Source organism: Trachymyrmex cornetzi, unplaced genomic scaffold (genome assembly GCF_001594075.2).
Source record: "Trachymyrmex cornetzi isolate Tcor2-1 unplaced genomic scaffold, Tcor1.1 scaffold16, whole genome shotgun sequence".
Taxonomy (NCBI): domain Eukaryota; kingdom Metazoa; phylum Arthropoda; class Insecta; order Hymenoptera; family Formicidae; genus Trachymyrmex; species Trachymyrmex cornetzi.
The window spans coordinates 2,608,860-2,630,217 of record NW_017296201.1 but is presented as its reverse complement, the minus strand read 5'-3'; the positions used below and the strand labels follow the sequence as shown (position 1 = coordinate 2,630,217).

Genomic DNA, 21,358 nt, shown 5'->3' with positions numbered 1-21,358 from the left:
TGTGTGTGTGTGTGTGTGTGTGTGTGTGTGTGTGTGTGTGTGTGTGTGTGTGTGTGTGTGTGTGTGTGATTAATTTTCAACCAAACCATTTTTCTTACAATTAGTGTGAGAAATCCAGAATTAAAGTAGTGACTTTCGGTTCTTAGATAGTTTGGCATACGTCGGCATTAGTAAAGCTCTACTTTTCTTCTTCAGTAATTAATAAGTGTCTGAACAACTCATTTTGTATGCTCCAATTCAAATTAATGAAATTTTTTATTAGATGTGTACAAATCAATATCGACCGATTGCTTTGATAGTCGTCCGAAATGCGCCGACTTCATTATTCCGATAAGTCTATGCGCTTGTTATCTTAAGGACTATATTCTGACAGCCTCTGTCTCAGAAGAAGGTTGAATGAGTTTATTTCCGCTCTACTCTATTTGTAAACCACGAAGTTATCCCGTTTTATAATCCAATTTTCGTGCAGGATACAACAAAAAATCTGACACAATTTCCAGATAAAACAATATAAACATGATACATTGGAACATAAAATTTATCTCATTGAGAAAAAACTAACTTTGGAGCCGAGATCTCATTAAGACGTCCGTCGCGGTTTTATAAACATTGTGATAAAAATATGCGGCTGATAAAAAAAGCGCGCGAGGTGAGAAAGATTTTAATTAAAATATGTTCAATACACTTCCGTATCGTTCAATATACTTAATTTCCGCATTGAGACTTACTATGATCTCCTCGTTAGAAGCACAAAATCAAATTTAATCACGTCTGCAGTGAGCGTCCAGATGCTCAAGTTTCGCGCAAATAACGTTATAATATATCGAGTAAAGACCCACCTTCATCAATTACTTACAGTACAAAATAAGCAAATTTGTCTGAAACACGTGTAAATTGTGCAAGGTGATGGAATGTACATTGGCAATAAATCATTTGCTATCACAATATTAATCATTGCTGACACAAAATAAATAAACCATTTTTATTTCAGGTTTATTTTATTGGTTTTTTAATAGAGGATAAAAGCGAGATATATGTAAATCTAATCGGCTTAATTTTATTTTAAATTCGTATTATAATTTATAATGCGACAAAAATGTGGAATAAAATTCGATTGATAATTAAATGCTTTCGATCATAAATTATAATGCTGCAAACTGAATTGTACCTGAAATATAGAAGGAACAAAATTATAAAGTTATGTTGTAAAATATATGCGTACGTTCTCACACACATACATCATTTTTCGAAGGCGCAAAAGCAAAGTTATCGAATATCTTGAGCAAGATCACTGAATGAATAATGTTGCGCTGTGAGTTTACTACTGCAAATATCAGTGCCGAGGTAAGATAGCGAAGTTTCGGCTTTGTTTCTCCACGGGTGAATCTATCATGAAGGAATACCAGTACTGACGTACGTTCGACAACTTTAATTACTTCTCTCGTTTGGCTGTATATTCTGGAGAGAGACAAAATGAGATAGAACGAAAGAAAATCGATATTCATCGAATTTTCTAAAATCGAAAATTCATCCTTATTGATTATGTGTCCGATCGAATGTATTTTGCGGAAAATTTCACATGCAGAATTTTCAAGTGCAATTGAATTTTTCAAATAGAAGTTACGCGTTTCAACGATTACGATTTGTTGCAATTTTTCTCGATTTCTTCCTCGTCGAGAGCCCTCAAGAAGTCTCGCCAAGCTTACAACGGCCACTCCACTTTATATCAGTTTATCACGTACTCGCCATTTACCTTCCAGGGATTTAACTTTTTAGATCTACCTTCTGTATCGCGCTTTTTCTCCATTCTTCTTTCTACTGTCATGTGGTTTTTCCATGAAAAAATATATCCGGAGGACAGTCGTTTTACGACGCGTTAAAAATGTGACTTCTACAAACAAATTTTTAACGTCAAAGCAACTCTTAATGTCAAAGCAAAAAATTTCTACGTTAAACGACTTGGTCGAATATTTTTAACGTGTATAAGGCGACGTGAGAGAAATTCTGTACGGCAAAAACTCGAGACGATCAAGAGAAATTCACCGCGGCACTTTGTCTCCATAATGATTCTGCGTCGCTCCCTGACCGTAAAACTTTCCGAATACTTCCTTGCACGTACTTCTCCGCACCTGTATTCTTTTTCTTATTTTTATCGGATGACAAGCTTCCAGCCGCAGCAGAGGAAAAGGATTTACAAGAGATACGCCGCGGCTCACCACTTACTGACAAAAATTGCCTCTCGTTCCGATAACGGAACTTAAGTGGTTACATGAGTAAATCTCCTTTACTAAAGTTCCTAAATCCCGAAGTTGCTGCGATCGGCTAGTAGCAACAAACTGATAGCTCATAAAAAACACTTCTACTCTTAATGATCTTAATCTTAAGTAATTATATCGCAGAGAAACGACTTGATTCTCTTGATCCTCGAACTTGGCGATAGCCTTTTATCGCGATAGAAAAAAAATTATTTTGTCACATCCCTCTATATGTCTCTTCCGAGTTTGTCGAAGAAGTCACAACACACATTCAATATGAAATAGCGTAGAGAAATATAGTACGCATAAATGGAAAAGCGGGGACGACTCTAATTGAGTTGTGTCATAAACGTCCTTAAGCTGTCACGTCTTTAAAATCTCACTCATGTGCTCTCTTAAAAGTTTTCCTCTGGATGTAGGGTACACAAACCAATGTTTTCGCTCAAATATTTACCCGGCTTTAACGTCGTTCCCTTAACAGAGATTCATATATATCCCGAGTCTACTGAAATCTTCCTTGGGATTGTATTTCATGAAAAACCGCGCGATATTTTACCACCGCAAATTGCACTTACTTATTAACACATAGGATCGTGTGACCAAAAAGAAGCAATTTCCATTTTGTTGTCGAAATAAACATTACGAGAAACATGAGTTAATATATCAAAGGAATTTTTCTATCATACGCCTAACAAGCTAAAATATTTTAATTGTAAAATCCATTGGCATCTTCCAAAATTTTACGTCTTTAAACATCAAGAACATTTACTTTGTTGCTGTTTATATCGTTTATTACCAATTACACGGATACTTATTACGCATATTTATCGAATTAAGTTGTTAGTGCGATGTCGTTAACGAAAACAACGGAAAAAATGCAAAATCTAGTTTTTTTTGGCGCTTCAACAAATAACCATAAAAAACATTCGTTACATTTTCTTCAGAATAAATTGACTTCTATTGTGGACGTGAGAATCCCCACTTACATATCACTGCCTTTCGTAGAATTTCATTGAGAATACGGGGGAAAGCTACTCGCGCGTGCATGAATAGGGGAGACTTACCTGGAATATAGTGACTTTCTTCAGCACCTTGAGATTCACGTGTAATGCCAATTCAGTCTTGAGCTTGTCCGGGAGTTGACCGAGAGCGCTATTGATGTCACCCGCGCCCTGTATCCGGCCGCGCGACCAGCTGTAGTCGTACCATCTAAGCACCCGTTGTTTCATATCATCCGGCACCTTGTGATTTCTCATGAAGGTTTTGGCGCCATCCAGAAGCCTTTCAAACTCGAGGCGGTTCGCGTTTCGATTAGTTATTACGTTACCAACCTGGCCGACGATCGTCGCGAATATGAAGACACCAATCAAATAGCTGCATATCGTGAATACGTATCTGCAAATCAAGAAGGGAGAATCGATCAGTTCGAGAGGAATGCGATCAGTATTCTCCGTTTATGGACGAGCGGCCCCGAAACCTTCCTTCTCTTTCTTTTATTTTCTCCGTTCTTTCTTACTTGCCTTCCTCCCTCCCCCCCCCCCTCTCTCTTTCTCTCTCTCTCTCTCAGATCTCACTCTTCAACTCTCTCCTTTTCATCCACCCTCCCAGTCATACACTGACATGTGCAGTCACACGTACACGCACTCACGTACACACAACACACGACAACCGCAGACAATCTGCTCTCGTACCCTCTATTTGATCTCTTTGCCAATTCGCAAAACGGAAAGAGCGATGGTGGAACGTGTACTTTGCATTCAGCCGCAGAACTATTCATTGATATTCTGACTGAACGTGATTGCTGAATCAATGAATAATCAAGTGTCATTATAGATCGTTAAAATTCCCATGATTCTCAAACTAGAGCCTTAACAAACTCAGAACTTAAAATTCGCTTCTGACACAACTTGTTAATAGTTAACCGAGCGTTTAGACATTCTAAACAACGCATATTTAATTTCTTAGATAATATCTTAAAAATTTCGCAATCGACAGATTAATCTATGCAGCATCGTAAAACTGTAAATCTTTAAAACTTTGTAATATATTTTAAGTTCGCAAAGACTTGAAAGAAAATATTCGTTTTCATATTCCTGGCATAAATTTTATATTCTTTTATATTCTTTTTAATGGATTTTAGCCAAGTTTCATTAGATTGGATTTTATATAGACTAGATTCATTGATAATTCATGATTGAAAGTAATAGACTTTTAACACAAGCCTATAACTACGGGAAAAAGAAAACAGACGGAATCTTAAAAAAAATCTCACGTTTCATTCAAGTTGAAAATTTACGAGATTTAAAGCTGTGGTTAAAACAACGTTCCGCGATTTCGGAACCATTATATTCTCTATCGTAATGGTACCTGTCCGATCTTTTTGACCGACAGTTCTCTTTGCCCTATTGATCTACATTTCGCGATTCACCGTACCTCAAAAGGTATTCTTGCCTCTTTTCGTATATCGGCACACAACTGTCATACACATACAGGTATAGATGCGTATATGGAAACATACACACACATAAGCACGCTTTTTCCTTCGACAGTCTCAAACCGACTCGGTTTTCTAAGAAAAACATCCTTTCGCTCTTCTTCCTCTTGTTCCTTCCGGCACAAAATTCTCTCACTTCCACCGGCCTCGAACTTTTCCCCTCTTTCAGTATTTCTCTCATTCCCTGTGATGGCTTTCCATCTCTCTACCCAACGCGCAACGCCAAGGGCGATGTTCGATAAATCAATACTCGAACCACTCTCCCTTTTATTCAAACATAATTCCTAATAATTCCTTTTTAATATTTTAAAACAGAAATAATTGGTATAGATATATCTCTCTCTCCATTTACGCTAATTGATTACGTAAATATTTTTTCAGGCTAACTATAAAATAAAGTTAATATTTACTAATTAGATTATTTATAGAAAAATTTGAAAAAATCAAATCGCTCATATCGTCTTGATTAAATAATTTTCATAATTAATTACGTGATTGACATCGCTTATTCCTATTGCTTCACATTTTTTGCTTTAGATTGGTTTTTATTTCCGTCATTTCGAACATCACAGTTTAACGCCCTCATTTACGTTAAAATGTACGCGTACAAATGTTCATTTGATCTTTTCGCTTTCCTAATCAAATTGCTTAATTAAGCTATATTTTTTTTTACATTTGCGTTCTCACAATCTGTTTTTCTTTTTTATTAAATCGAATACGAATCATTTATTTGCTTATTTCGCTCATGTTCAAGAATTTTCATTTCATCACGAACGTCTTTGAAATAAATCGCGATTGATAAATCGCATCAGTGTGCGAATTCTAAAATTTTAATTGCGAAATCTTAATTAATGAACACGTTTTTCATTCTAATAAAGTATTCCAATTATATACTAACTATAAGTTAGTATACAATTGGAATACAATTATATACTATATAAAATTTATAGTTAGTACATAATTGTATTCCAATTAACTATTTTTGTACATGTTTTTTAATTTAATAAATTATATACTAACTTATAGTTAGTATATAATTGGAATACTTATTAAATTAAAAAATATATACAAAAATAGTGAGGCATCAGTAGAGAGAGAGAGAGAGAGAGAGAGAGAGAGAGAGAGAGAGAACTGCTAAAACTTCCCAGAAAACGAAACGAATTAGAAATTGTGAATTACAGAGAAATGAAATAATAAAAGCGTATCTTGCTTAATAAACGCGATAGAGAGTAGAAGACAAGAATGCTTAAAGTATAAATGCAAGGCATAAATAGAACAGTAAAAAATTATTACACAAAGCAAATAGAGACAAATTAAATAAACAGAATTTTTATAGAACATACGGAGATAATTAAAGTATAATTATCTCCGTATGTTCTGTAAAAATTATATAAATAAACAATAAAAATAATAATGTTGAAATATATACGGATTAAGATGATACGAAAACTTCACGGTGGTATTAATTAATTCAGTACTCCTTGTAATTTAATTTTAAACGCGACGTCTAGTCTCGCCGTACAGTTAAACTTAAAGACTCGAAATAGCGCGTGTAAACAAACATGTGACTCTCAAGGAGACACACGCCATAATCCAGACAATTTTATGGAAATGCGGCGAGCTCGGCAAACTATCGAGGATTGAGAGCGGAAGTGACCCCTCCCTAGGGAAACCCTAGGGACTCTATGAGTCGAATCGTGAGAATGCAGTTTGCGATTCGTTCGACATTACTCGAGGTAAAGCGAGATCAAATTTGACCGGCCAAAATGAGATTCCAACCGATCGTTCTCTCACCATCTAGAGAATTCTGCAGACAGATCGACCTTCCCGCAGGTGCAGAATACTCAGAATAATCAGATCATTAAGCGATCTTGCCGCCGGGCTACAAGTCAAGGACTAAGTAACCGAAAAGACGCGCGATGTTAAAAGTATTTAAGTCGAAAATTCTGCAATCTCCGAAATTATAATTTATTTCTCGCGTGCGGACGACCTCAAAACAACTTTGAGATCGTTTGTTGTTAATGATTAGATAAATGTACCAACTAGTGGACAGTTAGTGGACATAATCCAATTATTGAATAAAATGACAAAAATGTTAATATTATGTTTTTAATGATACGATTCTAAATAAATTCGTTGTTTATAAAAATTTAATAAGATGAATTTATTTAGAGTCGTACATACCATTAAAAGCAAAATATTTAACATTTTTATTACTTCTTTCAATTAGATCATGTCATTAACTGGTACGTTTATACTTGATATCTCGAGAGATGGGACTTATTATATTTTTACCTAATCCACGCGCAGTGAAAAATTACTTATACTATTTTATATAAGACAAGTCAGTTAATGAAATATAGATGACAAAATAAAGAGAAAGTTCTTTTATAAGATTATAAATTTTTTAATAGATGCAAATTAATGTCTTGAAAATTTTGCTTTGATGTATATTCGGTAAACATAGTTCTCATATGCATATTCTTGTCTAAGAAGATATTTAGCTATTCTGGTACATATACACCGTTTCGTGTACAGATTACGTTCCTGTTGAAGCGACAAAGGGGCGCGTGTACACTGTACAAGCACCGTGTATATCGTACAAACTTGTTTCGCTGACAGCACAAGTTCCGCAAAAGGCTCTCGCAATTTCTCGGCCGCTTGGGTTAGCATGTCAACAGCTTATGAGCTCTATAACTTCGTTCATTGCCATCGTTTTAATTGATGAAACCCACTGCCAACTTTAAAACCAATAGAGAGAGAGAGAGAGAGAGAGAGAGAGAGAGGTCTTAGTCCGACGAGCTCTGCCTTCGCAAAATCCATTTCAGCATTCTGCGCGCAGACGCATTGGTAATCCCCGATATTTTAATCAAGCAAGCAAAGTAATCTTGCAGGTTCTCATTTCGTTGAATCATCTCGTAAAATATATTCGAAGAATCCGAGAATGAGGGTGATCCCTCACTCCTTAAAAATGTTCCTCGCGATATTCGCGTCCGAGGAAGGACTTTAATTCTTGGGAAATTAGTTTTCATCGGCTGATAACAAATCCCATCCGCGCCTTTATAACTTATTTCTCACTTTAAGATTATTAATAATCGTTCCGCAAAAAAAAAAAAATATATACAAGTAACTCGACGAAATAATGTTGTATATAAAATGTTTTGGATATGACGGAAAAAATTTTGTACTATTGCTTTTTAAAATTAAGCAGTATTATCACTCGGTAGAAAGAATGAAGTAGGTACGTGAAATCGAATAGACTTTTCAAGTTAAACGGTTTTATTGAGACTTTTAAATCGAGTTTCTCACAGTGCCATCGTGTTCGGGTGCCAAAGTAATTAATCTACTGCTAAGAAGAACGATAATTTGCGCGACATTGTCTCACTAAGTTCGTTTTTCATTGTTCCTTTAAAGTCATTGATAATGCTGCGCTCGATACTTTGTTATTACTTTCGACATGAAAGCGCGTAAAGAATATATTAAAAACTGAAATTATACTGAAAGAACGAGATCAGTTAGAAAAGAATAAATATATCCTTTTATTCTCATAACTATGTTATACCATTGGAATGTTAAACAGTATTAAATTAAAGTTGTTATAATTTCTTGTAAAATTGTCTGCTCAAGAAAAGTTAAATTGATGCTATAATAAGTCTTTCTTTTTTCTCTATTTCGCATGTAAGAAAAATTAATGCTCTTTTTTATAATTTGTTATAATCTACTTTAGTTTACTGGTTTATTTGCTTATTTTCATTATAAAATATTATTACAATAATTTTTTCCCAACTTTAATATGTTATACAATAATTCTATGTAAATATTTATAAGAATATTTTCTATTAAAACCGATATAAAATTTTCTCATTTTACATCAGAATACTTTCATTCGAAGTTTTCCGCGTATTAATTTGTAGAGTGGAAAATTCGCGGATGGTATTTAGTCACGTTATTGCTGATCGATAAATCGGTCCGTGATCGACGATGCACGTCGCGCAAGTTGCTATTACATGACGGATATATGGTAATTCCGCTAAATCAAGGTTTGCTACTCCGCTTCGCTGGGTCGAAAACGGATATTGTATCGAGTATCCATTTATTGCGGTATTAAGCGTGGAACATATGTTTATTTAAAGTCGCACTAATCACAATTACACGGAAAATGATTAATATTGCAATGTATATCGATCTCACGTACATCAATCGTTTATTATCGATTACGTTGCATCGCACTGTTGATCGCATTAAAATTGAATGTTCCCTCCTCTCTCTTTCTCTCTTTCTAGATGTTTCTTATACGCTCTATTTCGATTTATCTTGAATTATTCATAAACTGACAGAATACTCTGATGGGTGCGTGCGTGCGTGATTTAACATATCAGAATGCGTCAGATGTAGAATCTCTAGTTTCGTGATCAAATCACACATAATTGAAGGGCGAGTGGATAAAAGCAGTGCACAACGCTGACGTTTCAAGTTTATTGACATTAAAGTTGAATTGACAGTCGGTGTAATGAGATCTAATGGAATGGCTATTAGCGTCACATAACTAATCCCCTTATACTTCTTTTGCCAAAGTGCATCTTTGACTAACTGTACTTTAGTGCAGTTTTACAATTTTAAAATAAGTTAAGATTTTTACATTTTTACTTGGCAGCTTAACTTGAATGTCGATTTAATTTAATCTTTATCTTTCTCTCTCTCTCTCTCTCTCTAATTTTTAAAACTAGAAAAAGATAGAGTAAATTGAACTGAGATTAAAGTGAATTTACTTATTGGTAGAAATGTACATTAGAAATATAAATTATAATATTAAAGATTAAAGTAAAGTCGTAATACATATACATGATATTATATTATATAATGCATTTCTCGTGTAAGCTGCCAAGTAAAAATGTAAAAATCTTTACTTATCTTAAAATTGTTGCGAAGTGTACTAAGGTGCAGTTATTCAAAGATACACTTTGGCAAAAGAAGTATAAGTGCTTTACATCAATGTCAGCGAATAAGTGTTGCCACGAGGAGCCGACACGTGGTCGGAAACGTCTCTCTTAAACTTGCAATAGACTCAGAGTGATCGATGAGTCGCCGTCGAGACGTTTTATCGAGAATTGTGGACACCCTTATCCCGTCATTCCCTCCTAGGGTTCTGGGGGGACGGTATTAAGTCTTGGAATCAGCCTTCGTCCGAGATCCTAACCCTAACGAGCGTTTTTTGTTCAAATCGTCCACCTTGTTCTCCTCGTTCTCCTCATTTATCTTATCCTTCTCGTCTACCTCGTTATCCTTGTTCACTTCGTTATCATTATTTATTTTATAGATTTTATTTATCCATTTATTTTATCAGAATTGAGAAAGTTACATCATTTTTTGCGCTGAATCCGAATCCGGCTCTCTCTCTCTCTCTCTCTCTCTCTCTCTCTCTCTCTCTCTCTCTCTCTCTCTCTCCCTCTCATCCTCTCACCCTCTCACCCTCTCGCCCTCTCATTCTTTCACCCTTTCTCCCCCCCTCTTCCTCTCTCCCCCTCTCCCTCTCCCTCCCTCTCTCCCTCTCTCCTTCCCTCACTCGCTCTTCCATCTCTCACAATCCCGTTCTCTCTCGCTTTTCACTCTTACTCCTATTTTCCCTTTCTTTTTCCGTTCCAGGGTTGCCACAGAAAATGAATTTTTAAATTCTCTGACTTTTCCAAGTTTTCCAAATGAAAATGGATAGTTTTCCACGAGTAATATAAAAAATATGTAAATTTTTATATTTAAACTCAAGGATTATAGGAAAGTTGGTCTATATTATTAAAAATAACAGAAAAAAAGCTTAGTAGCATAGTACAATTTGGGTGCAAATTCAAGCCAGCACAAAATAAATTAGTTTTGGAAAAAAATGCAGTTTCGACGAAAAAGAGGGATCAAATAAAAATACTGAATAAAATATAAATTTTAATTATTTTATTAAAATCATTTAAAGTGCACAAGTTTTGAACGTATTTGACTATAAACGTCAGATATAATATTTAAAAAATTATAATAATTATTTGAAATAGGAGCAGGGAATTGTGAGCAAATTTCGAAACTCTAGACTTTTTTACATTTTCCTCTGACTTTTCCCGATTTTCCACGATCAATTTCAATTTTCCTGACTTTTCCTGGTTTTCCAGGTCTGTGGCAACTCTGTTCCGTTTTTTTTTTTATTTTAGAAACAATCCTACCCAATGTTATGCTCGAACTGCAGAAGCCTGGACAGTCGGCCGCGACGAGCGAGCCTCCGGAGATTGCGGACCATGATTCTGCCAACACAACAACAAGAAGGCCGCTTCACGAGTCTAATTCCTAGGCATCTAAGTTCGCTAATGCCCGTTTCCACCAATGTAGATTAATTCTATGCAGTAGTTAATTTCTTTTTTAAATCTTAATTTTGTGCTTATTTTGTCAGGGTGGTTAGACCCCTTAATTCCAGGATTCGTAGTGTCCGTTTTCGGATTCAACGCCCACGAAATTTAGGACGCCACGAGGGAGATACCGTTGCATAACGAACGATTGCAACAATGACAAACAGAGTGTTCGTGTAACACCCTGTTTGCATCCAAATGGTATACGAGAATTTGAATACGATTTACGCGAGATGGAGAGTGCTCGCCCCTAGTCTAGTGGGATCTGGCTCTCGGAGAACGCGCAATACGCGAGGCATGCATTGATACATGTTCTGATAATATGTATTATATGAATCCGATAATATTATATTATACGAAATATGCTGCGACAATACCTTCCAGCAAATGGAAAGAATGATTTTCTTGAAAGGACGATAAAAGCGATACGATAAAAAGAAAAAAAAGAAAAAAAACAAAAGAGGGTAGCGAGGAGCAAAAGTAGTGTTATATAAATTAGTATCGATAGAAATTATATTACTTACTCGGCATTTGTCTCAGGCGTCGGTAAGTCGCCTATAGTTGTTAACGTAAGTGTCGACCAATACACCGACCCTAAGTACTTTCTCGTGAGAGTGGCGTACTCCCCCGGTCTGTAGGGATACGCCCATTCTCCCTTAAAGTCTTCAGCTTCACTTAACAAAAAGTAAAAATTCCCAAACCAATGGGCCAACATGAGTAAGATGTGCACCAGGTTCGAGACTCGCCAAACGTTGGGATATATAGTACGGGCTTCGACCATATAGTAGAAAGTATGAACTCTATATATCTTAATAAATCTCATAACTCGTAAAATAGGATTTGTGCCGAGAATCATTTGCATCAAATCAAGAGGAAACAATGCGAATAAATCCAAGAAAAAAAATTTCGATTTAAAATAGTGCGCAGCAAGTTTCTTAGTGCTACACACGATTAATCCTTGTTCTAAATAACCGGTACGAAATTGTACTAATATATCCATAACAAAAATAATATCGGTAAAACAATCGAGGGCGAACCAAATATTGGGCGCCAGAGCCTGCAGCTCCGGCAGACTCTGGCGTACGATTAGCGTCCATAGATTGTAAAGGACGCAGAATGACACCAACATCAACCAGTAATAATAGAAATTCTCGTCGGGATTTACGACGGTTTTCGGTGGTTTTTGCAGCCTACGAGGTCGCCTGCCTCGTCGACTACCCATATCCTTATCATTTGTTTCATCCCCGTCACCCTCGGCAATGTCCAGTGTCTCTTGACTTTCTGGAATCGGCCGGCTAGAAAATCTTTTGAGAAATGAATCTTCACGTTTTAACACAGGCTTCCTAGGCATCGCTGATGATACTTGCACAGTCGTGCGCAGTTTCATCCAACGCTGACTGCTTTTTGTTCTGCAAACAGAAAAATAAATAAATCGCCAGGATTAGAAAGCATTTTTTTCTCAGTGTAGGGTATATACGCCGCACCTTAATTTATTAAGTATTATTTACAACTATGTTTAAAATAAATAAACTATATCAGCAAAAACTTTGTACTGTCTAGTAAGTATGGTGGACAATCGAATCCCGTATGTAATTTGGAAGTAGACGCATTTGCGTGTGCAGTGATGAATTATTTAACTTTGTTTATAACTTTTTTTTGAAAAGTGGATAAAAGTAATTAATATGTATTATTTCTTATATACCTACATATTTTTATCATTATTAATTATTAACAAAACTTGGAAAACATATTTTCTAAGTTATTGTATCATTTTACGTTTTATTTATAAGCTATTATTTGTAAATTTTTCATGAGCCGTACATATTCCCCTCCCTTCCCCCTATGAGTAACTGCCATATCCTACATCTATGAGATATACGCCAAAAATGCAAGGTTTCAAAAAGTTCTTTTTTTAATACAAAAAATAAGTATTTGGAATTTCCAATTTTTTTTCATAATAATAGATAGTACAAAGTTTTAACTGATATAGGTTATTTATCTTAAACATAGTACATAATAATTAATAAATTATGGTGCGCAGCGTATATACCGGAGTTACCCTATAGTGAGAGAACGCGTAACTAGGCAGCGTTATTGAGAAATAAGAAATAAAATCCGACGGTGCAAATGTACAACATATTAGTACAATCAAATAACGCCTATTCGAGCCAACACAGGATGACAATATGAAAATTGTTTTATTTAAATCAACATGACGTTTCGATCCTGTTTCGGGTCCTTATCAATGCTCCATGTAAATTGTTAACAGAATTCAGTTATCTAACAAGGGAAGTTTTACAACAGTCCGGAACCGATTTGATTCTCCAATATATGTTGTAAAACACGAAAATCTAAGAGACACGTATTTTTTTATACGTACGCTAACTTATGTTTAAGGGGTGAGTTTTTATTTTTATTTTTTAGATAAATGTCTAAGGCAAGTCTTAAGGATAATGTCTGTAAGACGTCATAAGGGACAAGTCTGTAAGACGTCTTAAGGGGATCCTAAAATCCGTCTGTATTATTGACTAAGGCTCGGTTGTTCCACCTTATGATAAATTTTACTGTTGGGTAAGCAGCAAGATACCCATCCATGGTGGATTGCCAGATTTACCTAACAGGTAAAATTTATCAAAAGATGAAACAACCGGCGTTAAATCATACAATTTTTGTATAACAAATACTATTTTTCTCTTTCACAGATTCGAAAATCCTTTTCCAGGATTAAAGTATACGCATTAATACGTGTTTGTGAAGTGGAGTTTATGCCGAGAATAATCAAAAATTTCGAAACTGATATATTTTTTATCATTTCTTAGTGTAACAGGGTGTTTCAAACTGTCAAGTCGTGACACCATTTGCTTGGTACGAAAGTTTTGCAACTTGTATTTACGAAATAGTAATCCACAACACATAGTTTACACGAAAAAAATAAACGTCGAGTTTTTAGAATTAGACTTAGACACTAGACGCGACAAATTTGTTATACGAAAATTGACACGAACGTGCGCCTGTGTATCATAGGTTACGTGAGATATTGGTGTAGTAGTATACTAATTTAAAGACATGCGCTGGAAAAACAGCGATCTCTGGTGACTTTGTTCGAGCTTCGCTTTAGGATTCCCTTAATTGATATCCAATAATTTTATAGATTATGTATTATATTTAAAACCATGTGTTATGCACTTGATGTATAAATAAAATTTGTAGTCGATAATCTAAATTGCTACACATGCTCCGAAACTTGGCTAATTTCCTAATATCATTCGAAAATGTTTGAAAGACGTCTAAAAGGCGTCTTTTGGGAAAGTTTTAAAGACGTCTAGTTCAATACGTCTTTCAGACACACATGTTCTCTGGGTCCGTTCGTAGGACACTTAGAGGTCAATCAAATAAACACTTATTATTTAATTCGGACCCAAGCTGTCGATTGAGTTTATACTAATAAATCGATCGGTTCAGCCTTTATTGAAAAACCGATAATCTCGGATGCTCGCAACTCGCTGACTCGCGTAAAGACACGGGGCGATCTCGTACTACGCGTCTATTTAATAGCGCGGGATACTACTGTGTCACTTGATAACGCCGACAGTTTGCCAAGTGCGATTTACCGCTGTGCTAGAAGTGCGGGAATGCGACCGTGGAAAAATCGCCACTGTTTGAAAAACGATGAAGAGATGCGAGCAGCCTGGGAAAATGAGAACCTGGCTTTGCGAAGTTCGGAAAAGTGGATCCTTGGATCTGTCCTGAATAAATAAAGGCAAAACTTGCTGATTGTACGCCCTGTTTGCGCGAGGCGCCACGCGTGTCGAGAAGTCACAGAAGTCACCAAGAAGAAAAGAAAAAGGAAACGGACACGCGAGACAGACGGCGAGCAACGAGGCGCGAGTTTCTGTCGGACGCAAAACTTCGACTTGGAAATTAGTTGCGTCGCCTTTTCCAATTACTCCGCGCGGCGGAAAACTAGAATTTTAACATGTATTACTTTATATTCTTCTCCGTCCAACCTTTGAAATTAAGATTACTGTATATTAGATTTACTATCCAATTTGCGATCTGATATTAAATGTTTATATTTTTAAATATATTTGAAAGCAAGACTAATCTCGCAATTTTGAGAGATTCTTTTCTTTCTAATTTATTAAGTGCAATATACAGCTTCACAACGTCCTCTGTCCGTCATGATTGATGAGGTCAGCCGAGAAACTTTTCCGCAAAATTTCATCCTATTCCGGATTATATTTTCTCGCGCTTACACGCAAGATTTCACCGGGCTATCATTCGCATTTTCGCTTTCATCGTAAAACGTGCTTTACCCACAGTAGAAACGACCGCGATCAAATGATGGATTTGAAAGAGGTACACGAGGAATTCGCATGAACAAAGGAAAGGTTATCATCGGAAAGTCATACTTGATTTCGAGTATTCCATTGTCATAATTTGTGTTATAAATTGTGACAAATGCTTTGATCTGTGACGTTAGTCAGTAGCAAAGGACCTTTCCACGAAACATGTGATTAAAGTTTCGACAGCACATACAGGAGTATTCAAGCCAAAAACTTTCTATTAGATAAGGTGCACTACATGTATAACATCGGTTAAAATCGCTTGTAGATATATAGGTCGATTTTCAGCTTACGTTCTCAGCCAAATTGCTCTTTTGTGGGAGAGTGCTTACTGTATCGCGATCAAGCACGCAAGATTCTTTGTCCGTTCAAATTAATGTAGAAACGGGTGAAGTTGAATTCGCTTTTCGCTATAGTACTCATTAAATCTAAAACTAACGTGAGTTTTACATGCACGATCGCGTTCGACCGCAATGTTCGTCATTCCTAGAGCGATGCTGGAAAAAATATAATCGAATTAACGAGATACGATAATCTCGTGCTTTATTCGATCATTCGAGATTGACGGTTTCTGAAAAAAAAAAATTCAGTTTTCTCGACCTCGTAATTCTTGAGGCAATGAAAAGTTAAAATGACTCTTCATTTACTTCTTCATTATGATAGAGTATGATAAAATATTAAACAGATTTTATTCATACAGAACATTCTCTTCAGATCATTTTGTATGCGAAACAAATCAGTCTATATAAAAAAACGGAACATTTTTCTCTCATATCTTTTTGGAGAAATACCTTAAGTAACATTAACAATCATCTTTACAGCATCTGCGCTTCAATGGGTTAAAAGCTCACAAATTTAACGGATGTTATCTAGTTTCAAGATTTAACTTGAAAGACTTGAACTTCCATTTATTTATGTCCTCCCGAAAAAGGAGGGTATCGAGTTTCTAGACGAAAAATATAGTCTCTGTTTATCCGCATATAATGTATTAAAAAAACATCAGGGCAGCTATCTCATCTCACACGAAGTTCTCATCTTAATTGTCGAGTGTTTGCTTCTCGCTACTTTCTGGAGAAGTCGCGAAATGAAGGTACCTGCGATGTGACGCGGAAAGCGAGAAAAGCGAGACATGCTGAATTTTCGCTCGTTTGCTTCCACCGCACGTCTGTAACGTACTTCTACAACAACGTCGCCGTAACGGTGTTAATGAATATCATTTCATTATTTATTTATGCCCTGATATTTGCCGTTTTAAATATTATACACGTCGTATTATAAACTGAAACGTGGAATTTGTTGGAAAAAGCAGCGAATAATCCAAGAGAAAATTGAAAATGTCTTATTTGAGTTGTAATCAATTAATTGCTGGGAACCGAGATATCACAAATTTCTATAATACGAGATATAATCGAGATATTATCGAATAACTCGACAGAAAATTGAAAACGTCTCACCAGAGTCGCGGTTATTCAATTACAATTGCTGAAAATCGAGAAATTAGGGCGGCAGATATACGGCTTCCAAGAGTTTCGAGAGCCGCGTAAGAGCATCATTGAGTATTTATCACCATCAACCAGTAACGCAAATAATTCATCACGCGTTCCGCGAAAATCCTTATTTTCGTAAAAACGGAATTTTCATAGTATTACGTCAGCAGACTCCCACGATTCTTTTTTTTTCGTGGAAAACTGGAGTTGATCTGAATACAAAGACAGTTAACCTTTTAGATTCCACGACATAGACTTTAGCTATTTCATTTAATAAAAAGCAAAGTTTTTTATTTAAATGATACGATTCTTACAAACGTTTTAAGGTTATTTTTAGATAATAATAGGGAGTTTTTGCAATACCGTTTATCCAGATACGGTGAACGTTAAGGTCAGGTTATCTTCTTCTCAACAACTAATTAAGAAAAGGATAACATGGCTTTAGCGTTCACCGTATCTGAATTCACGTTATTGCAAAAACTCCCTAATACGCGTCAAAGGCTTCCGTTAAAATCGTCATGTGTAAAAGATTTGCAGATATTCGGGATTAATATTCTGTTTCACGTTTCTTTATTGAAATCCTATGGAGTAGCTGTAAATATCGTGTATTAAATAGTGAAAATCTGATTTTTTATGCGCAACATTTGATTGAAATGTTTAATATTTAACAAATCTTTCTGCATTATTCTACTCTATATTTGCTACATCGAAATGGCGAGATGTGAAATATTATTAAAATAGCATAGACGCATAGGCAGCTTCCAGATACCTATCGATACAGTGATATTAGCAAAATGAAATCCCACCCTTTTAAATGCATCAAACGAAACGGTTAATTAATTATCTGTCATCTCTCTGTAATTGCGTTGTAAGTTACGTTTGTGCAGTAACATCATAGAAACTATTAATAGACAAAATATTCTTTATGATACAAATTGCGGTAACTGAAATCTAATTTATAATTTGAGCTAATAGCAGCGCGCTCTGATTATTCGATTTTCGCGTCGCAACGCGTTTCAATAATATGCATGTCACTTTCATCGAAAATGCGTTTTCAATGCGGTGTGGTAAATATTAGTCGAAACATTTCGCGATCCAATAAATAGAATTTTAATCGAGTGATAATGAATTTGAAACCCACGCTCTCGTGTTTTACTTCAATGTTTAAACACAGCTTCTCTCTTTTGTAACTATACGCTTAACGAATACACTAATAAACCCATGTGAAATATTTACCGTATATACAGCGTACATATACTTTGCTCCAATCAAATATTTGTTACAAATAATGACTTCTTTTTAATACGTGATCGGCACGTGCAAGTGGCACGTAATACGATTATCTGAATATATGCGGGGAAAACATTCACAAGTTAATAGGATTACGCGATGCAGTGGCCGAAAATATATGGAATATATATTCTTTTAATTTCTCAAAAATTAGTTTCTTTAAAAGTTTTTCTCTTTCGAAAGCCCCTCTCATAGCACGCATGAAAAGAATCGGAACGTTATAGAAAAGCAAAGCGTTACAGAAAATAGAAATGTTTTACACATTGTATTATAAAAATTATTAGATATTAAATTTTGGCCATCAATATAAACGATTTTGTCATGCGGATTTTGTTAATGCAGATGGAAACTTTAAACCTTTGCAGTCGTGCATATTAGATGGTCTGTTTTATAAACGAGTTATACATTCATTTGCATTATCCATAATATGATGGAAAATCTGAATGTACGTACCACAATATTTATATGCGATTTTTTTTGTTTTGTAGTAATATAAATTAAAAAGAAATTGCACGAAATGCATGGCTGAAATAACGGTTGTATATTTCATAAAAAGCTATAGCGTATTTTCAATCGCAAAAAGTCATAATACTAATTTTTTATGTTGTATTATTTTTTGTTCTTATTAAAATATGTTTATTAATTTAATTCAATTTACTTTTTAATTTTATACTTTTTTTTATTTTATACTTTATTCCAAAGAGAAACTTTCTTCTTTTTTTTTCATATTTTCCGCATAAATTTTATGGATATCGTTTTAATGAGTCATTTCCGCATTGAGGATTATACAATGGTTAAATGAAAAATATAGAAATGTATCAAAGCAGGATAAAACAAAAGTTTAAGACTTATCGCAAACTTAAAACCTCTCAATTTATCGTGAAATTATCGCTTCTTGTGAAATGCTTAAGCTCTAAATTGCTCTGGCTCCCATTAAAGTTCGCTCTCGAAGTTCGAAAAGACCGAGGCAAGGCTTAATCTCCTTCTTATACACTTGGTTGATCGCGTCGAAGCTTTTTCAAGATATTCAACGACAATAATCATTACGGAAGAAATAGAAGGAACGTAGGAAACAATGACGAGTACGAAGCGGGAGACGTGCGAACGTATTTTTTTGCATAGTTTTTTTACATGTAATTAGCGGGATGAAAACTGGATAAATCTTTTCGTTTATCTCCATTTTAGCTTAAGAAAATTAAAATTAAATATGGATCAATTCTTCTCTCTCTCTTCTCGTTAAATTCTTGTAAAAGAAACACTGCAGATTGCGTTATTACTTGAGGAGACCTTAAATTAATTATCACACTGAAAGAGAAAAGATTGCTGTAACAATTTAGATAATAAAATATGGCATAGCATTTTTATATGACTGCAACAACCATATGAAAATGCTATGCCATATTTTATTATCTAAATTGTTACAGCTGTACGGAATGAATTAATATTATATAATAGTATAATTTCTATATTTCCACATTTTTTCATTTTGAAGACTTTAGGATATTTTTACAAAATCCTGAATAAAAGTATTAAAAGAAGAGTAAATTAAATTCGATCAAATTCAACTTTAGCTTTCCGCATTGCAATACGTACCGGTTCTGAAATTTCATAATTAATCGACAAAAGACTAAAGAGCGAAACTGAGATGTACGACGATGCTGGAGAATACCACAAGATAACATTTTTTGTATATCGATGCGCTGACCAGGTTTACTGTAATGACGTTAATGCGGCTTTAATAACGCCAATCCGGTGGTCTCCCCAACGTGGATTATTACTCTCGGGCCAATTACAGCTCTTGCGTTCGACGGAGATGGAGACACGACTCATTTTCGCTTGGATGCAAAACATGAGAGATTTTCTTTCGACTTGCAAGAATTATGTCTCGAGGCAGTATCATCTTTTTGTCGCGCGATCGCGGCGGGCATTGTAATATCGCGTCTCGCGGAGATATCGAATGAAGCAGTCTTTATCGCGAGGTTGAATTTTTTCCTTGGATAAAGACGTATTTCAATGAGAAAGTCTGCTTTCAATGAGAGAAAGCTTACATAATGAGATTGAGGCAAATATCACGCGATAATGATAGATCTTATAACTTAGAAATTTTTAACTTGAATTCTCTTTCTCATCTTCTTTTAAATGATGAATCATATATTTTATATTGCCTTATTAACGTATTTAAAATATTATAATGTAATATACAGAATAATGACTTTTGGAGTCGCTTATGCAACTCTATGATGTTCTAGAAAGATATTGGATTTGTTAAATTCGCATTACACTGTGACATTTCTAATTTTTGTACGAGATATTGTAAACCGAAGTTATTTAATTTTTAATTGAAGCTTGGAAACCGTAAATCGAATGCATTCGTGCATCTCAAGCAAACTATGTAACCATCTCGCTACGAATGCCGTTCGCGCATTTTCCGTCCGAGAGAACGTGAAGTGCATGCCAGCGGTGATTTTTAATCAAAACTCAAGTACTCGTTAGATTACGTGATCACCCGTATATACTCCGCCATAATCGTGGAAAGTTCGTTGGAACTGTTGGAAGAAGCGTATATGTGAGCCGAGACGTCTTTAAAAACTGGAAATAAGTCCAGCTCGTGATATTTTCCAGCAGAACAGAGATAACATCGACAATGAATTACATTCTTAACCCTTACCGTACTAATACGGGTAACTAGTGACCGAGCGATTCCTGTTCGTGCAAGTTTCTTTGAGTCTTTCGGTAATTATAAATTATACTACATTTTATTATGTTCCAAACTAAAGAGTCAATATTTATTCTAGAAAGTTGAAAGTATGTTGGTGAATTTTTAGAGATTTTTTTTATTATTTTGAAGAGGCGAAAAAACGAAGATTTGAAGTGATCCTTGATGGTATGGATGAGGCACTAAATTGTAGATGGTATGGTAAGGGTTAACATATCAAGAAATAAGGAATTTACACAAATACGACACGCTTGCCAAATGCTCATAAAACCTGCTTTGCCTTTAATACTGCAAAACTCTGTTTCGATATACGTAAAACGCTTTCCTATATTTTTGTTTGAAATATTTCGCATTTTGTATTTTGCGTTGAACCGATCATGTGTCCAGGAG

At 35.2% G+C, this 21,358-nt stretch overlaps 2 protein-coding genes across 2 annotated transcripts in view; both read right to left on the bottom strand.

The window, feature by feature from the left end:
* The window catches only part of LOC108758931 (potassium voltage-gated channel subfamily H member 7), a 28,191-nt gene extending 16,965 nt beyond the window's left edge, over positions 1 to 11,226 (bottom strand). The window contains exons 1-3 of the mRNA XM_018504174.1: positions 11,185 to 11,226; positions 10,950 to 11,027; positions 3,320 to 3,650 (exon numbers count right to left, since the gene is read on the bottom strand). Of these exons, the coding sequence (XP_018359676.1) occupies positions 3,320 to 3,650; positions 10,950 to 11,023 (405 nt within the window). The 5' untranslated portion in view covers positions 11,024 to 11,027; positions 11,185 to 11,226. The remainder of the gene's footprint in view (positions 1 to 3,319; positions 3,651 to 10,949; positions 11,028 to 11,184) is intronic.
* A 423-nt stretch (positions 11,227 to 11,649) lies between these two features.
* LOC108758561 (cyclic nucleotide-gated cation channel alpha-3-like) overlaps positions 11,650 to 21,358 on the bottom strand; it is a 35,279-nt gene continuing 25,570 nt past the window's right edge. The window contains exon 3 of the mRNA XM_018503563.1: positions 11,650 to 12,538. Coding sequence (XP_018359065.1) covers positions 11,650 to 12,538 — 889 coding nt within the window. The remainder of the gene's footprint in view (positions 12,539 to 21,358) is intronic.